General features: G+C 44.2%; 1 protein-coding gene across 2 annotated transcripts in view; it reads right to left on the bottom strand.

The window, feature by feature from the left end:
* ATRN (attractin) overlaps positions 1-19,087 on the bottom strand; it is a 156,202-nt gene that overhangs the window by 29,227 nt on the left and 107,888 nt on the right. Inside the window, exon 26 of one of the 2 annotated variants that reach the window (XM_030947016.1) lies at positions 3,239-3,317. In XM_030947016.1, the coding sequence (XP_030802876.1) occupies positions 3,239-3,317 (79 nt within the window). Of the gene's footprint in view, positions 1-3,238; positions 3,318-6,742; positions 6,865-19,087 lie in introns of those variants that run through there. The other variant, XM_030947017.1, reaches the window with a different exon arrangement.

The raw sequence follows: 19,087 nt of genomic DNA, 5'->3' as shown, positions 1-19,087 counted from the left end.
CACACCAAGCACAGCTGTCTGCCTTCTCCCAGCACATTTCCCAAGCAACCCCGGCTGTGTAATTTTGACCACTAAACCTGTCAGCACACTCCTCAGAATAAGCCTCAGCCATCAGCTTTTCACTCAGCACTGCCATAAGGATTTGGGCATGTGCAGTGCTCCTGCTGGAAGCAGAAGGGATGGACAGCTGTGAATTCCCTGCGCATTGCATCATATCTGTTGGAATCCATAAAGTTAGAGGGTTTCAGGTTTGTGGGAAAACAGACAGGCCTCAGTGCAGCAGAGCTATGGATATTGCTGATGCATCTTGTTAAGCTGTAGCAAAGACGTGAGGAATAGAACAATAGAGCTATGTATTAGCGATTCGGAATAACTTTCTAAGTTGCAAAAAGTTTCTATAGCAAGGTTGAAATTATGAATAGGGTTTTATGCTTTGTCTTCTTATAAATGAACAAGCAAGTATTGTTTTAACTCCAGCTATGTGTGTTTATGTTGATTGGATAGAATCACTGTCAATATGCTTTCTCTCTGTGTAATTGGCTAGGATGAGTATTTGGTGGCTTGTAACAAGTGAGTTTCTTTGGCTTGCTGCCTGGATGCGAACTGTCAGGATCTTTGCACAGACAAAACTATGTATTATAAAGATTCTGGAGAATAAACGGTTCCGACACATCCATCAGTAGTCCCGTCCCGTTCGTGCTTGTATATAAACTGCCGGCGCAATATCTTACTGGCCTCTGGGCTAAAATCAGAGAACAAGCACAGAGTTGCTACACATGTGGGAAGATACTACAGAGTTACTACAGACATGAGAAATGGTTGATTGTAACTTGACTACTGCTAAAAACACAGCCCAAACCAGAGAAAGATCTTCCTCCAGGGCTGCAGCATTTTTTGGAGAATCATGGAACACTTTGGGCTGGAAAGGACCTTGGAGATCTTCTAATTCCAACACCTGCCATGGGCAGGGACACCTTCCACTATCCCAGGGCGCTCCAAGCCCTGTCCAGCCTGGCCTGGGATACTGCCAGGGATGGGGCATTGATCATTATTTAAAACTACTAAAGAGACCTTTGCTTGGGTTTATCAAGAATCAGTAAAAAAACCTCCAACTTCAAGCTATAATATCATCTTAGATAACAATTTCTTGGGTGGACTTCTGCTTCTGGAGAAAGTGTTATTAATATACGTAATTATGGCACAACAAAGATTTTAAACTGTTTCCTCAAGATTTACAAGTATTTTTAACAGAAAATGGAACAGCAGAGATCCATTAATTACAAGATAGAGTCACTAGATAAAAAGAGAGAGCAAGATAAATAACAGCAAAAGTCAGGAATGTGCCTGGGAAACACCACCCTGATGAACTGCCTGTCAAACAGCCACACATGTAGACTGAATTTAGACTGAAACATGCCAATATGTTGCCAGTACTCCAGGGCTGTTTTTTTTTTCCTTAAAACATGTATCAGACTGTAACTTAATTTATAGAGACACTTCTCACTTAGGCTACCACTCAAATACTTTAACTCCAAAGCACACTATTAACTTCTTGGTCTCTATTCCTTATATATTCCTAGATAACATTTAACCCCAGGAGCCACAGGGGATGCTACGCTGACTCCAGCTTAGTTTCTTGCCAAGAAAGCAAGCAGGAAAAAACCAGTTGCCGTAGTAAAAATTTATCTACCTTCAGAGAATACAGAAAACCTCAAAGACTTCCATTATTTCCAAGATTAAGGGTTATCTGTTTGAAAAGCAATGATTATATTCTGCAGTGAGTTCACCAGTAAAAGCAGAAACATGTGAAGCAGAAAGAGAAAGAAGAGGAGAAGAGTTATCCGACATCATCCTGCTTTATTACCAGAGAGGAGCTCCTCATATGGAATAAATTCATATTACTCACACCATTGCACTGCAAAGTACAATTAGCTACAGATCTCTGAAGATATGCAGGAAACAGGGACTTGCAAAGAATTCCAACACCATAAAAATTAATCCCCCAAATCCTCTTGATCAACTCCTACACGGGAACAAACCACTCTTGAACACAACAGTGACACAGGTGGGTCTGCAGCTGCCAAGAGCTTCAGCCCAGCAGCACAGCTGGGAGGAAAACCTGGAGGAATGGGCAGATCTCACCTGAAAATCCCAAAGCAGAGGAGAAACGCCCCATTCCTTAGGGAATCTGGCCTCAGGTGATGACAAAGAGATAACTGTATACAGAAAGTGCACATGGACTCACAGGGATGATGGCTGGCTTCTCTCATTTTGCATAGAAATAAACAGATTAACACAAGACAAAGCTCCTAAAAACAACTCCAGGTGCAGCCCAGCCCAAGCTGTGATAGCTGCACGTTCCATGCTCCTAGCACACCAAGGAAACCTGATGGGTGTGTGGGCAGCTGCTTGTGGCACCCAGGACTGCCCTACAAACACAACTGGTGTACGGGGGCATTGGTGCTGAAAAGTGGGGACTGAGGACACGTCCTTTGTGCCACAGCAATTGGCCACCTCACCTGGGTCACCCTGAGTGTTTGGGTGGAACAGGAGAGCAGGGTCCATTGAGAAGCAAGAAAGGAAGGTAGTGAAGAAAAATAAATCAGGGATAAACAAGGAGAAACCAGATTTTGGAGGTGTAAAGCACTAAGTTATTTACATGATGCAAACACAAAATGTTGTGAAGCTCATTTGGACCATGGGTAGGTGAAGAGGAAAAGACTTTGGCTCTAAAATTCACATTTTTAAGGAGTAAGCTACTGGGTGACTTCCCTGCCTTTTTCTTATGCCCCTAATGTTCCAGGGGGGGAAAAACCAACCACTCAAAATATCTGAATAAGATTTAGGTTGAAAATGGGGATTTGACTTCTTTTTTTAATGTATTACACAAGAGCTAATGTTTCCATTTTCTATTTCCTATTTTGAAACACATATAAAGAATCTCCTAGTTTATGTGGTTTGGTACTTATGCTGTCTAGAAACAGAAGTTCTGGGAATTCAGGATATTCACCCCTATTTTTTTGGTGCTTCACAGAAACTGCAGCAGCAGGATACTAAAATAACATAATTTGTCACTGAAACTATAATCAAAAATATGCTAAAAGCCTAAATAGCAGCATTAACTGAATTAGCTTAGCCTTCAATTTAGGGTTAATGTGATGCATATGTGAATAAATATGCATCTAGAGAGAACAACTATTAAAAAGTCATTTAAGGAATAGCACTTTATCCCTCTCACCTCTCTCCGTCGTGATGCCCAGCAACTTTGTTTAATCTTCCAAACCACAGCTGCCACCAGGAGCAATGACAGGAAACAACTGGAAAGGAAAGGAAAAAAAACAGAAAATAATATTTTATTGTTCTTGCTCATAACACACTGGCAGCTGAAAAACTCTAGGAAATGCAAAGTTAAATGAAAAGTTCATATATTAGGGATACACTGAAGAAACATAATCCAGCACAGTTCAGTGCTTCTGATACCCAGTGAGGAATGACACACTTATTTTCATTATTTATATTGTTGTTTCAAAGTTCCTTATCTGACTTCCTTAAATGACAGTAAGGCTGAAAGATTTAATCAGATTTTAAACGCTACTATTGCCTATCTCTGGTGATATTTAAGTGAGAGGATAACCCCCAAGAAGAAAAGCCTTGAGAGAAGTAGGGAAAATTGATTATTATTTCCTTTCCAAATTACAAAAATAAGATACAGTGTAGAGCAGGCAGGCTGTTGCAGAGCTACAGGCATTTCTTGATTTCCCCAAATCTGTATTGGTTTTCTTCATCAAAAGAGGAGGGGAAAGGGATGAATGAATATATCAATTTCTGGGGAAAATGCAGGGAAGCAGATATAATAAAAAAGAGCAGTAGGAATAATAATAATCATTATTATAATAATTACAATAATAACCAACTGTATTGACAGATATGATCTTATCACACTGAGTACCTAATGAGCAACTTCAAGGCACACAAGCTAAGATTAAAATCTGAGTCCCAGCGGAAGCCTCCTTCCTCAAGGACTGCACTGATGGGTCACAGAAAACATCTCCAAAGCCTCCCCACCTTCCAGCGTGTATTGAAAGACAGGTTACAGGAAAGACTCCATGGAAGGAAGATTAACGAGAGCAGGTGACTTATGTGCTCAGCTGCAGCATTCACAGTGACCACGGGCTCTGGATGCTCCCACAGGGCTTTCTCTCCAAGAGAGAACCTGCCCAGAGCTGTAGGGATGCACCCAGGACTGCACCCTGCCAGGAGGGGACAGGGACAGGGCTCTGCTCCAGGCAACAGGGACAGGAGGAGAGGCTCAGCATGGATAGGGGGAAATTCCTTCATGGGAAGGGGGGTCAGGCCTTGGAACTGCCCAGGGCAGGGCTGGAGTCCCCATCCCTGGGGGAATTTCACAGCCCTGTGGATGCGGCCCTTGGGGACATGGGGCAGTGGGGACAGTGCTTGAACTTGCTGATCTCAGAGGGCTTTTCCAACCTAAATGATTCTGTGATGCTATGACTTGGAAATGCCTATAATTAAACACCAGGATAGACAGCAGGAACCATTCCCCAAGAAATGCAAAAGGTGAGGAGACAGTTCTTGTTGCCATATCACCATCTACAGACTACATGATATGAAACCTCCATGGATGGGGCACAGACACCCAAAGGCAGCCAGTCAGTGATGGGATTGCATTTTTCAGGCTTAGATATGCACAGAAATATGCTTCACTATCATATAGGATATAATATTTTAAAATGTGCACTTGTTTGACTTGCATGCTCCTGGCACAGGGTGCCCAGAGCAGCTGTGGCTCCTGTCCACAAAATCCTCTACAGTTTCCCCGTTTTTCTGTTGAACAAGCATGGTCTGATTAAATGCAGCAGATATCATCTTTTGCACCATGTTCTGTAAGCATATGCAAAAACACGGCAAAATTAACATGATTAACAAAGCTACAATGCCTACTGTAATGCCAACCTTAACAAGAGAATGTAACCATGATCCTAGGCCTAAAGATTTGAGCCATCCATCAATACCGATTCTGATTCCACTTGTAAATTTCCAGTTAACCATCACAGCTTGGAGACCTGAGAGTGGACAGACTGTGCATGGTCAGAAAGGTTCATACAGCACATACCCTCAAATTCTTCACAGCCATGGCCTTGTGCTAGTAAAAGAAAATCAATTGCAGCTCTATTCTGAAGTGTTGCATGGCGAATAGAATCGACATCAAGCAAAAGGCTAGAAATTGCCAAAGAGGTGGCATTAGTTTGCTTAGCAAGCCAGCATCCCAACTTGTTTAGGGTGGCATGAGCACCTGCAGCTGCCACTCCTGGAGTCAAAAAAGATGCTGCAACTATAGCCTCTGGGGACCAAAACTTCACATCATCTTTGCCATCAGCAGTAAATGCATGAGACATTCTTTTACTTCGATGACGGCGGTGGCTCATATTTAGTATCATGGACATATTGGGTGTGAGTAGAGACAGCCGTCCAATTGTACATGGCCCCCCACGCAGCATCGATGGGACACCGGGCCAAGCACGGTCCCCACAAATTAAAAAGTAACCTGCTGGCAATTGAATAGGGTCATTTGATGAGATTGACACTGTCTTTGTAGTATAATTGCACCAGGCTGTTGCATTACGGTAAATAGCCATGCTAGAAGTTACAATAGTAGAATGGTTCTTGGCTGGAAGCTGGCTTCTGTGATTAAAATTAAGACATGCATCTGCCATCACTGAACCTAACAGCTCTAATTCTTGGGGTTCCTGCGGTGCTAAGGGAAAATAGGAAACCCATTGATCCCAGCTATCCACACTTGCTTTAGCATTGTTGGTCTTGCAGGTGGGTCCATTTGAAGGGCATGGCCAGGGATCTGCTGGTAGCCCAACCAAACAGGTTGTAAAAGGGTTACCGGGAGAAGATAATGACAGGCAAATAGCCTCCTGATTAGTTAAGTTTGCCAGGGTGACCCAAATATTAGTTTTGGGCTGAGGTGGGATCCATGCTTGATGGGCTTTCACTCCTCTGGCAGCACCTGCACTATCTATGGAGAGAATGAAAATTAGTAAAACAGCAGCATAAGTCTGCCACATCACCTTGATTTTTCCAGACGCTGCTCTGAACCACTCAGACATGTTTCTAAGGATATTTTTTCTTTCCTTTCCTCTTATTCCTCTTTGGTCTGCCCAGATTTAACCTTTTTAGGTCCCTTATACAATCTTTCAATGCTTGGTTTGGATCTTGATCTCTCAAAATTGGACCTATTACAGTTGTTTGCGATAGAGGAATATTCCGACCACACTTAGACTGTAAAATACACGACCGAGATTGCCCTAAAATGTATTCAACTAAGTGCTGGAATTCCCACCTATACCATGCAAGAATTTTCTGTTCTGGTGATTCATACAACTGTAACCCTTGGCGACCAGGTAACCCTGTAAAGATTTGAAGATCTCTTTGCCAGGAGTTAAACTGCCAAAAAAATCCACAACTCCGGCACCACGATTCAGGTATATCAGACTGGTGTACCCACTTAGTTTGTTGACAACCCCCGCAAAAAAGCAATATCCATGCAGCAGAGCGTCTATCTTGACATTTGATACAAGCTAAATTCTTAGGCCCTCTAAATTCATATGCAGAAAGCACCGAACGCAAGCTTAATATATCATTGAAAGATCTGCACTGATCAACTGCTCGATCAATGGCATAACTACATTGTCCTTTCAATTTAAGTAATATTGGTCGAAGGATGATCAACAGCTTCGTCTCTACTCGCCGAAGGTCTTCCTCACTCAGCCGACGAGGGTCCTGTTCCATTTAACACAACTGCTCTGGTCCACTTAGCGGGTACCCACAAGGATCCTGTAGGGGTAGAAACACAAAGATATCCGCAGCCCCAGTATAACACCTTAGCAGGGCCTTGCCATTGTCCTGTTTTGGGATCTCTGTACCTTATCCATACGTCTTGTTTCACACAATCTTTTTCCTGTACATGGTGTCGAATTACAGCAGGAACTTTACTTTCCCCAAATACACACAGATGATTTAAAACAAACAGACACCTTGACAATCTTTCTTGTGGCTCTCTAATATCTGTGTATTTGCTTAAGTATCTTTTCAAGGTACCATTAGCTCTTTCTACAATTGCTTGCCCTGTGGGGCAATTAGGGATGCCTGTCACGTGTTCTATTCCCCACATTTGCATGAACTGCTTTATTCTTTTGCTATAGTAGGCAGGCACGTTATCAGTCTTAATACGCCGTGGCACTCCCATTACTGCAAAGCAGCTACTGAGATGCCTCTCCACCTGCCCTGCTTTCTCACCAGTCTGTGCTGTAGCCCATATAAAATGACTATAGGTGTCTATAGTAATATGCACATACTTCATCCTCCCAAATTCAGCAACATGTGTAACATCCATCTGCCAGGTCTCATTTGTATTCAGCCCTCTTGGATTAACTCCCAGACCTAACCCGCAGCCCCCATTATGATGACTACATATAGGACAGGCTTTAACTATTGCCCGTGCTTCTTCCATAGATATCTGAAATTCTCTATGAAGGCCCTTTGCATTTTGGTGAAACATGGAATGTGCCTCTCTGGCCATAGTCTGCCTGGGAATTGGAGTCACTTGTGTGATTGAGACTAGTTTATCTGCTTGTGCATTACCCTCTCCTAGGCCAATATCCCACTTGTGACTTCTGATATGGATAACAGAAAAAGGATGCTTTCTCAGCTTAATTGCCCTCTGTAGCTGTATAAACAGCTCATGTAACCTCCTATTTTGAACCTCTTTTATAGAGGCATCTTCTATTCGTTCACACACTCCTGCAACATACAAAGAATCTGTCACTATGTTAAGAGGCCTAGAAAAATGCATCATGGCCCAAACAACAGCCAACAATTCCATTGTTTGTAAAGTAGCCAACTCCAAAGCCTGGAGAATCTGATGATGCCATTGTCCCTTTTCCTGCCAAGTTACAGCAGCAGTTCTGGATTTCCTTCCTGCATCCATGTAGGCTGTTATAGCATCCGACAGGGGTTTCTGTGATCTTTTTGGGCATTGAATCCAACCCCACTGCCCTATCCAGTTCAATGGTATATTGGGAATATCATCAATGGCAATCACACTTCCGGCTCCCAACAATGCCTCTTGTAATTCCATACTGTTTATCAGGTACCAAGTCAATGTATCTTTCTTCACTGGTATCCGTATCTGATCAGGCTCCTTTCCTGTAACCTGTACCGTCCGTTCACGACCCTTCTTAATCAAATCAGCCAAAATTTCAATTTTTTGAAGAAGGGTTTTATGCTGTTGAAGTGGAGGAGATATCCATTCCAAGGCCCACACCTCCCCTGTTTTTCTGTTTTGCTGAGTAAGTGCACCCAATAAAAATTTAGTTCCACACCAAATTGTTAGCTGTATGGGGAGGTTAAGATCACGTCTCTGAATACTGCCCTGTGTCACACAGTCCAGTATCTGTTGAAGTGTTTTAACCTGCTCAGAGGTTATATGGACAGGTTGTGCTGGATCAGTCCCTTTTAGTAAAGGTCGAAGTTCATCTAGCAACTCATTTGGGATACCTACAATAGGGCGCAACCATTGCAGATCACCAAGTAACCTTTGGGCATAATGCAATGTATGTATTTTAACATTCAATTGCAGTTTCTGGGGGGTAACAATCTGATCAGTAAGTGTCCATCCTAGATATTTCCAGGGTGCTGATAACTGAATTTTTTCAGGAGCTACATTCAAGCCATGTAATTTCAAAGCATAATGTATTTCTTGAATTTGTTGATCTGTGAAAGGTTGCGGCTGTGCAAATAAAATATCATCCATGTAATGATAAATAACCGTCTCTGGCCAAGTCTGCCATAAAGGTTGTAAAGCATTATCAATATACAATTGACACAGCATCGGGGAGTTCCGCATGCCCTGAGGAAGGGTCGTCCATTCAAATCTTTTATCTGGTTCAGCTCGATTCAATGCTGGAAGGGTAAATGCGAAACGCCGGGTGTCCCTTGGGTGGAGCGCAATGGTAAAAAAGCAGTCCTTTAAATCCACAATTAACAAAGGCCAGTTTTGCAGCAACATTGCTGGGTTAGGTAAACCTGGTTGTAAGACTCCCATAGGTTCCATTTGTTCATTTACAGCCCGTAAATCATGTAACAAACGATATTTCCCCGACTTCTTTTTACTAACAAAGATAGGGGTATTCCAGGGACTAGTAGAAAGCTGTAGATGTCCTTGTTTATACTGTTCTTGCACCAATAAATGTGCTTGCTCCAGACTTTCCCTTTTCAAAGGCCATTGCTTAACTCACACTGGAATGTCTGTGGTCCAAATTAGAGGGATTGGGAAAGTCCATGCAATGGCCACTAACCCAAAAGGTGCTCATTTGTCAACACCACACCCATTTGAGCTAAAATGTCCCGACCAATAAGGCACTGCACAGTAGGGGGTAAAGGTACAATTGAAAAAACAGTCCATAAAGTTTTCCCATCAATAGTTACAGACAACATAGGTGACTTTCTTGCATGTGTTAATCCTCCAACCCCGGTAACTGTCGCTGTGGTTGACTGTAATGGCCAGTTACGGGGCCAACAATCCGGACTAATAATGCTGGAATCCGCACCAGTGTCCAATAAACCTTCCAAGGTTTGCTTTCCACCCTGGTATTCTATTATTACAGTGCGCTTTGGCCAATCATTCAAATTCATTGTTAATAAAGTAAGTCCTCCAGTGGAACCAAAACCTCGTTCCCCCCTCAACTGTGATTGACGAGGAGCTAATGATTTAGTAATTTGCTCCAATGGAACCAATTGTGCTATCCTTTGTCCTTTCTCAATTTGTATTGGTGGAAAAGGAATATATACCATAACACAAATTTCCCCTGTAAAATCAGCGTCTATTACTCCAGGTAAAACAAATAATCCCATCATGGTAGCCGATGATCGTCCCAAAAGCAAAGCTCCCATAGGTTGTCCATCAATGATGATTGGCCCCTTTATTCCAGTTGGAACCTTTTCCGGCTGGGTGGTCATCAATGTCACAGCTACTGATGATGCCACGTCCATCCCGAGGCTCCCGGTGGTGGCTGGTTGAAGGGAGGCTGTGGCTGGTTGAAGAGAGGCTGGGCTGAGGCGTTGACAGCAGCTACTTGTGTCTGGGCGCGGCGGCTGGAGGGCGCGCTCGTCCTCCCGTTTCCCGAGTGACGTCGGCAGGCTGCGGTGTTGTGGGTATCCGAGTGACAGCTTTGGCACCAGACGTTGGCTGCTTGACAAGTTCGCCGTGTATGTCCCGTGCCCCCACACCGGTAGCATTTAAATCGGCCAGTAGATGGAGCCTGTGAAGTATTTGATGCTGCTGCTTGTAACGGTGCAAGCGCAGCTAAAACCTGTGTCTGCGAGGCTGCTGCCTGCTTTTGTAATCCTGCACCTAATTCCTTAATAGCCTCTACTAACATCGCTTGATTTCCTATGGGCATATTTGCCAATTGTTCTAATGCTTCCTCTATAGACCAATTAGCTCCTAAGGTATTTAATACATTCCTTGTAGCCTGATTACAATTTTGGAGTGCGCACTGTTTTAACAAAGTACCCTTCATGTAATCAGGGACTCCTGCCCGTTCGGTAGCAGCGGCTGCCTTATCTATAAAAGATCCAAATGACTCATCCCTTCCTTGCTTTATTCCCATGTAAGAAGGAATTCCTCCTGGCTCTTTGATCCTGTCTATAGCCAATCGCACCAAGCGCATAGCCTCTTGACACTTATTGGGACCAATTAACGCTTGCGCTTCTGTGTGAAGAAAAGGCCCTAAACCCATTAACTCGTCTAGGGTAATTCCGTGTAATGGATCGCCTGGCTGCCGTACCACTGCTACGCATTCCTGACAAAGTGCTTGCCAGTGTGCATGAAACAAAAGCTGCTGATGTTGAGTAAAGATAAGCTTCACTATTCCTCTACAATCAGCCGGCAGTAACACCTGAGTCCCCCAGATATAATCAAGCATTTGCTTCGTAGGCTCACTGGTCACTCCAAACTGACTAACTGTGGACCGTAATTGCGACAACAGCTTCCAGTCTAGTGTAGTAATTGTTGCTTGAAAACCACCCCCTGCCAACGGTGTAAATATAACCGGACAGGCAACATCCATAGCGGCTGCTATAGCCTCTGTATCCCCCAAGTCCATGATTTCTTTTGCTACCGCTGCCCACGCCTCCCTTCTCCCCCTTGCAATGGCCCCCGCTAGGTCATTCCCTGCCCTAGAGGTCGGCTCATTAGGAGGAGGGGGAGAGTTTGGCCATGGCACAGGTGGTGCAGACAGTGCTGTTACAGCACCCGCGGGGGGGGGAGTTGCTGCTTGAAGGAGGAGCCGCTGTTGGTGGTAAAATGACTGTAGATGTGGCAGGGGGCAACGGGCAATCAGACCTATCCCCATAACCTTTATTCTTATCCTGTGCCATACTAGCTTGCTGTGCAGCCTTCTTTTCTGCCTGATACTGTAACAACTCATTATGCACGACTCGCCATAACTTTCCCATCTTTTTTGCTAATTTATCATCATCTAAAGCTGCATCCCACAATATGTCCCCAAATTTACGCCACTGCGTTAATTCATGTACTGTATGAGGATTTTGAAAAAATCCCTGTGCACACCCATACTCTAACAACGCAGGAAGCTCTTTCTGCAAATCTATGCCCTTAACCTGATGCTTTTTTAAAAAGCAAGTAAATAAATCATATGCTGCTTGCCTTTCTATTTCCATTTTTGATAATGTCAGCGCTGTTGCAGCCTCACAAGGTCTCGGCAGCACGTATCGGCCAGGCTCTCTGGTGAGGTCACCCAGGGCACGGCACCTTTCGCTTTTTCAGCGGTGCTTATTTGCCGTCCTGGCTGCAAAGGACCCGAACTCCTACACCGATCCACCGTGGTTGCCGTTACAGGGATCACGTCGGCATTGGTCACCATTTGTGGAGAAAATCAGCGGGAGAAATGCGGCACTCGATGTGAATGATCAGCAAGTCTCAAACTTTATTGATAGGCATACATATTTATATTGGTGTTAATGAAGCTAATGCATATTGCAAAGGCGAGCTCACAATTGGTTAGTTACTTATCAGTCAACTACGCCTACTTCTGCATTCTTATGGCTATTCTATTGAAACTTTTCTTCATATTTTGGCTAAAGACTCTCTCCCCCATCCTAATGTTGCACCAAGGGCACAGTGTCCTTTGCTTTATATGGACACTGACTGCTGACTCTTATACTTGTCTATCTCTTGCTTATCCATTGGTATTATGTTGACATGGCCTTTCTCAGCTAACCAACTGTCTACAAAATCGAAAGGGCAGAGGAAAATGCCAGCAGTGCCAAAAATGGCATTCATCTCAAGCATCTCTGTTAAATTACCCATTTCAGAGGAGTTTCTCAGGAGGTCAGGCATACAGATGAACTTGCACTGTGCCACCCTCAGCCACAAAGTCAGTGATGTCTCCACCTTTACACAACAACATGCTCCAGTCTCGTGTATCCATCAGACAGCTCCAGAAATACACACAGCAAATGGAAGACACACATCAAAACATGCTGAACTGCTGTAAGGATGGCTCCTTTTTAGGAAAAAAGTGACCTCAGCAATGAAAACTGTTGGACCTCTTATTTTGGGTCAATTTCATAGAATCACAGAACCTATGTTGGAAAAGACCTCTAAGATCATCAAGTCCAACCATTATTAACTCAGCACTGCCAAGGCCACCACTAAACCTGTCCCCACATGCCACATTTTTGGTGGCACTGTAAATATGTCCCCCTATATATTAGTTACTCCTTTGGAGAAGAAAGAGTGGAGAACTAAGAGGATCACCTTTACTACTAAATCCCCTTTCCAAAACACAACACTGCACAAGTCTGCATGTTCCAGAGCCTTTCATTGGTTTCTCTTTCCTGCCCATTTCTGGCACCACAGCCAAGACTTTCTTCAGAAAATACAGAGAGGAATTAACAATTAAAGACTAATAAAAATTCTCCTAAAACACTCACCACAGTACCATTGTATTTCAAAGGAACAGCACCATACATCTTTGTATTGTCACAAGGAGGCAGCAAATACCCACAAAAGCTATAAAATCACTAAGGAAATATATTTTCCCTCTTGAACTAACATATCCCTTGGAAGCACTCGGGGAGAAATAAAAGGCAGAGCCTACTGCAGTCCATCACCTGCTGGAAGAGCCCCAGGGGTTGAGCAAAGTCAAGATCTATTGTTGCATTTACCCAGCCTAAACCATCCTGAAATAAGTTAAAAGACCTGATGTGAGCATCAGTAGCTTTGAAGAAGGATTTCTTCCAACTTTCTCTGGAAAGCAACTTTGTAGGTGTGGAAGCAGCAGAAAGAAGCAGCTGCATGCAGAGAGGTGCTGGGAAATGATTTGGAGTGAGAGCTGAGGCTGGCACACTCCTGGGTAGAGCTGTGCTCTGCCCTGCTCTCTCAACAGCTTCACACACATCTCTGCCATGAATATCCACCTGCTTGCAAATTACTTTCAAAATCAACATTTACTGCAGGATTTGCTTTGCCCTCTCCTTCTCTTTTTTTCTCCAAAAATAACAACCTACCAAGAGCATCCTTCACCCCAGAAATCCCTCTTCACCCAAGTCTTCTCTTTGCAGCTTCCTCCATCTCAAATGGCTCCACGCAGAGCTCAGAGCCCCTGGCAGGGCCTGCAGGGGCTCCAGGAGAGCTGGAGAGGGACTGGGGACAAGGCCTGCAGGGACAGGAGCCAGGGAATGGCTCCCACTGCCAGGGGGCAGGGATGGATGGGATATGGGGAATTGGGAATTGTTCCCTGGCAGGGTGGGAAGCCCTGGCACAGGTGCCCAGAGCAGCTGGGGCTGCCCCTGGATCCCTGGCAGTGCCCAAGGCCAGGCTGGACACCGGGGCTGGAGCAGCCTGGGACAGTGGGAGGTGTCCCTGCCATGGCAGGGGGGTCCAACAAGAGGATCTTTAAGTTTCCTTCCAACCCAAACTATTCTGTATTTCTGTCAACTGTTGGATTCCCATTTTCCTATAGCCTGTGACATATCCAGTTTGAGACCAGTTAAATTTTTCCAACAGAGAAAAAGGAAACCAGCAAACTCAGGTGCGGACCCAGACTGGAAGGAAAAAAAAAACATCAAGAGCCACCTAATACCCTGGAGAGATTTTCATCCCAGGGAAATTTCAACATGACTCCATTTCAACTAGGTTCTACCAAGCAGAGCTTCCATCGCCTCACACAGTTATAAAAATTTGTGCTTACACAGCACAAATATTGCAATGCAGGCAGGAGATACATTTATATTTTATGGAGAATAGTCTATTTGGCAAATAGCTTTAATAATTCATTCTTAATTATTCATTAGATTATTTAAGTACAATAAATGAGCAATGTGGTTATAAATAATCTCTCCTCAGTTGGCCTCAACACACACATGGAACCTCAGCTGAGCAGCCTTCAGGCTACCACAGGGTATTCCCACAGTGACACAGAAACCTGAACTTAAACACTCTGTCTGGTTTTATTCTGGACTTTAATCTCCTTTACCACATAGAGAATATTCTCTCCACGCCTGGTATCCTTAAAGCTTTTCAAACAAGTACACTTTCATTTTTAGATGTCTGGAAAACTCCATCAGCACTTTACTGTGATGCATTCTCAGGAGGGGAGAAGAAAATCCATCTGGTGTATTAGGGCCCAATTATTAAACCTTCGTGTAATGTTTATCCACATCAGAATTGCTTGTAAAAAATGGCAGCTTTAAACACCAAAATGTACAGCAGCCTCACTGCTAATGTGCTTTAATATATACAGGTCACAATAATTTCAGAAAGCACTGCCATGATTACTAGACACACAGCCCAAGTTACTTTGATGAATTAGAAGCTATTTAAGTGCTATTTACCAGTACATTTTAATATGCTAGAGAGCTATAGGACACATTTTAAAGTACTGGATGCATTAATCCATTAAATAATTGGAACAAGTGTATAACATGCACGTGGTTGGTTGGGATCTGCCAAACAGCTGCCTGCAGCCCACCAAGCCAGATTCCTGACCTCATCATTCTGCTGAAGATGGCACAAAGCTCAAGAAGCCACGGCTCACCCTGGTTATGGCAGAGGAGGGCAGTGGAAGCAGAGAAGGGCTGGAGTACAGGACATGGGTTAAACCCAGGTGGAAATGAAGCACTGCAAAGCCACCCAACCCCCTTCTCTTCTCCCCCACCCTGGTGGTGTGGGGAGGAGAATCAGATGTAAAATTTGTAGGCTGAGAGAAGAACAGTTTAATAATGGAAAACAAAATAAAATACAATAAATAGCTAATAATAACAATGATATTTAAAAGAGAAATGAAAGAAACCAACCAAACAGCTGATGTACAATAACACTGTCCAGCACCTGCTGGCCAGTGCCAGCCCCCCTTCCCAGATCAGAGCCCGGCAGGTAACTCCCCCAGTTTACACACTGGGCATGATGCTCTGAGCTGTGGAATATCCATCTGGCCAGCTGGGATCACCTGTCCCAGCTATGATCCCTCCTAGTTTGAGTAACTCCTCACTGGCAGAGCAAGAGATAACAAAACCAACAAACTTCTGAGAAACACAACTTAGCAAAACCCAAATAGCAACAGCCATCAGTGTATTATCAACATTACTCTAACTGAACCCAAAACACAGCACTAGAACAGCTCCAGAGAAGAAATTAACTCTATCCCAGCCAAAACAAGGACAGCAAGTCTGATGAGAAGCAGCTGAGGGAGCTGGGAAGGGGCTGGAGAATTCCTGAGGAGCTGGGAAGGGGCTGCAGAATCCCTGAGGAGCTGGGAAGGGGCTGCAGAATCCCTGAGGAGCTGGGAAGGGGCTGGTTTGAGGAGGAGAAGGGGGGGGCTCAGCCTGGAGCAAAGGAGGCTCAGGGGCCCTTGTGGCTCTGCACAGCTCCTGCCAGGAGGGCACAGCCGGGGGGAGTTGGGATCTGACTCCAGGGAACAGGGACAGGAGCAGAGGGAACGGCCTCAGGGGAGCTCAGGGTGGGCACTGGGGAAATTCCTCATGGAAAGGGCAGGGGTGGAGTCCCCATCCCTGGGTGGATTTCACAGCCCTGTGGATGTGGCACCTGGAGACACAGGGCACTGGTGGCAGTACTGCAGGAGTGCATGAACTCGCTGATCTGAGATCTGTTCCAACCTCAATGATCTTATGATTCTGTTCTATGATTATGGAGGATGAAGTAAAGAGTGCTGGAAACATGGAAAGAAGGAAGTTATGGATGCTGAAATGTTAATCTTCTTCATTTTGTTAGAAATAATGTGAAGATATTCCCAAGCTCTTCCTTTTTCTAAAAAAAAAAACCAAGGGACTCAGACTGTGTTTTAAGCACCTATTTAGTAATGCCATTTGTGCTGCAGTAAAAAATTATTTAATAAGCAACAAGAGTAACTAAAATATCTGCAGCATAACTACAGATTTGAATTACTGCAGGAGGCCATTCCCACTTAATGAAAACACTGAGAAAATACATACAGTCAGGGAAAACAATATACAACACATGAAACCATCTGCCTGAGTCTCGTACTGAGCAAACAGTTCTCCTGCTCAAGTTTTTCTGAGGAAAAAGTCCAATTATTTGTATCAAACTAACACTACACCATTTCCATTTGATATTCAGACCCTAATGAGGCACATGAGGTTTGATGTGCCACCACACAAACACTAAACTGGCAGCTTTTGTTCCATTTGTGAAATAACACCCATTTCTCTAACAATCATTGTAAGGCTTCAGTGGGACATGTTGGATCATGGAATCACACAGTGCTTTGGGCTGGGAGGGACCTCATATCCAGCTTCAACCACCCTGCATGGGCAGCAACACCTCCCACTAGACTGGAGCAGACACTGGACTCTCTTAGAAGGGTGTTTTAAGAACAGATAATGAAGACAAGACAAACAGCAGGCAAGAAACAAAACTAGCTGTGCATGTGAGAACCAGCAGAGAAGTGCAGTAGAAGACACCTGAGGTATTTGGTAAATCCATGTAGTAAAGCTCAGGATGAGATCACAGAGTAGAATCATGGAATGGTTTGGTTTGGACAGACCTTAAAAGGCCATCTGGTCCAACCTCTATGCCGTGAGCAGGAGCATCTTCAACCAGGTCAGACTGCTCAGAGCCCTGTCCAGCCTGGAGTGGAATGTGTCAGTGACGGGGTATCCACCCCTCCTCTGGGAAGCCTACTCCAGTGTCTCACCACCCTCAGCACAAAAAATTTCTTCCCTGATCTAGTCTTAATAGACCCTCTTTCAATTTAAAGTCATCACCCTTTGTTACATCACTACAGGTCCCACTTAAATGTCCATCCCATTCTTCCTTTGAACTCCTTTTAAGGATGTAGAGATCCCAATAAGGTCTCTCAAGTGCTCTCCAGGCTGAAGGTTGAAGGGAAGACAAGGAAAAGGAAAGAATGGAAGAAGGGAAGAGAAAGAAAAAAGGGGAAAGGGCGAAGGATTATTGGGCAATAATATGTGCTTCCAAGGCCACAAATATTTTTATATCTTCTGTACATAAAGGTACGCTGGTGATTAGTACCTGTGATAGGTGTGCTGGCAGACAGATTTTTTGGAAGATAAGGAAGCACAGATATGAATAAAAAATGTTCACTAGAAATTGTCAAAATAGTTCAAACCATGTGCTGAAAGACAGATGTACAATCTGTAAATTAAAGAGCTGTGTTATGAAAAGCAGAGAGGAGAAAAGAGAAACCCCAGTTTCCTTGCAGTTCATTAGCTTTGCAAAGGTTAACAATGGTTGGAATATCATTTCTCCTCTGGCTCTGATTATAATGCAATATTAACAACCTCAGAACTTCACCGTTCTACCCAACCTTTATCCACTGACATTTTCTTAGCTTAAAATAACACATTCATGTGTACAAATTAAGGCTGTGTCATACACAGCCCCCTGCCTGGCTTGGTGCTGAACTCCAGGAATCCAACAGCCCCTCTGAATGTGAGGCACAGCCCTCTGATCACAGGAGCCAGCTCCTAAATGAAATGAAAACCAGTCCTGTGTCCTGCTCCACACTGCCTGGTGCTGTCTGAATGCATGACCAGGTTCCTGCTTTTCCATGCCCCTGTGCACCCCACAGGCAGCCCAGCTAGTGCCTGGGATATCAAAACTCAGCAGTGCTGGGCTGTGGCAAGGACTGCACTGACCTAATTCATCTCAAACATCAGCAGTGAAACTGAAAATTCCCCAGGTCCCTCTCAGGTGCTCCACACAGCTCAAGGCACAGATGATGCCTCCAGCTGCACAGCAGAAAAGCCCAGTTAGGATGGGCTTACAACCAAGTGGGGGAAGTGGCTTCTAGAATATAGAAATGTGCCACAGCATCTCCAGCTCAGACAGATTTCCCAAATTCATAGAGTCACAGAAGGGTTTGGGTTGGAAGTGATCTTAAAAATCACCTTGTTCCACCCCCCTACCATGGGCAGGGACACCTTCCACTACCCCAGGGTGCTCCAAGCCCCATCCAGCCTGGCCTTGGACACTTCCAGGGATGGGGCAGCCACAGCTGCTCTGGGCAACTCCCGCATTTCCTGCAGAACAGCAAAATGAAGCAACATCCTTAAATGTGCAAACAGAAAGCCTCTAAACTTCTATTTTCCAGAAGAACATCTCTTTAGGTCTCCATTATACCTAAGAAATTGATACATATCCCAGGTTTTGAGTTTGGTGTTAATGATACCAACTGGTTTTAGGTTTTCACAAAGCATTTTCCTTGCCTCTATTTTAGGGAGCAAATTCTCAGCCAACTGTTGCTTATTAACAGCACAGGGGGCTCTCAGGTATTAGTTATTTATGGTCTGCCTTGGATCCCACAGTAATTATGAAATGTGCCCTAGAGCATTAAAAATGCAAATGTTTCAAAAGTTTCTCCTACACCCAGTGAGATGAATCACACTGTTCTAATCCACTGGTTAATTAGGGAGTTATGGTGACTGTAAAATAAAACACCTGGAGAGAAGCTTAGTAGTAGTGAAAGAATCA

Source organism: Camarhynchus parvulus, chromosome 4, assembly GCF_901933205.1.
Source record: "Camarhynchus parvulus chromosome 4, STF_HiC, whole genome shotgun sequence".
Lineage (NCBI taxonomy): Eukaryota > Metazoa > Chordata > Aves > Passeriformes > Thraupidae > Camarhynchus > Camarhynchus parvulus.
The sequence above is the reverse complement of the archived record's forward strand: the minus strand, read 5'-3'. Positions and strand labels throughout refer to the sequence as shown.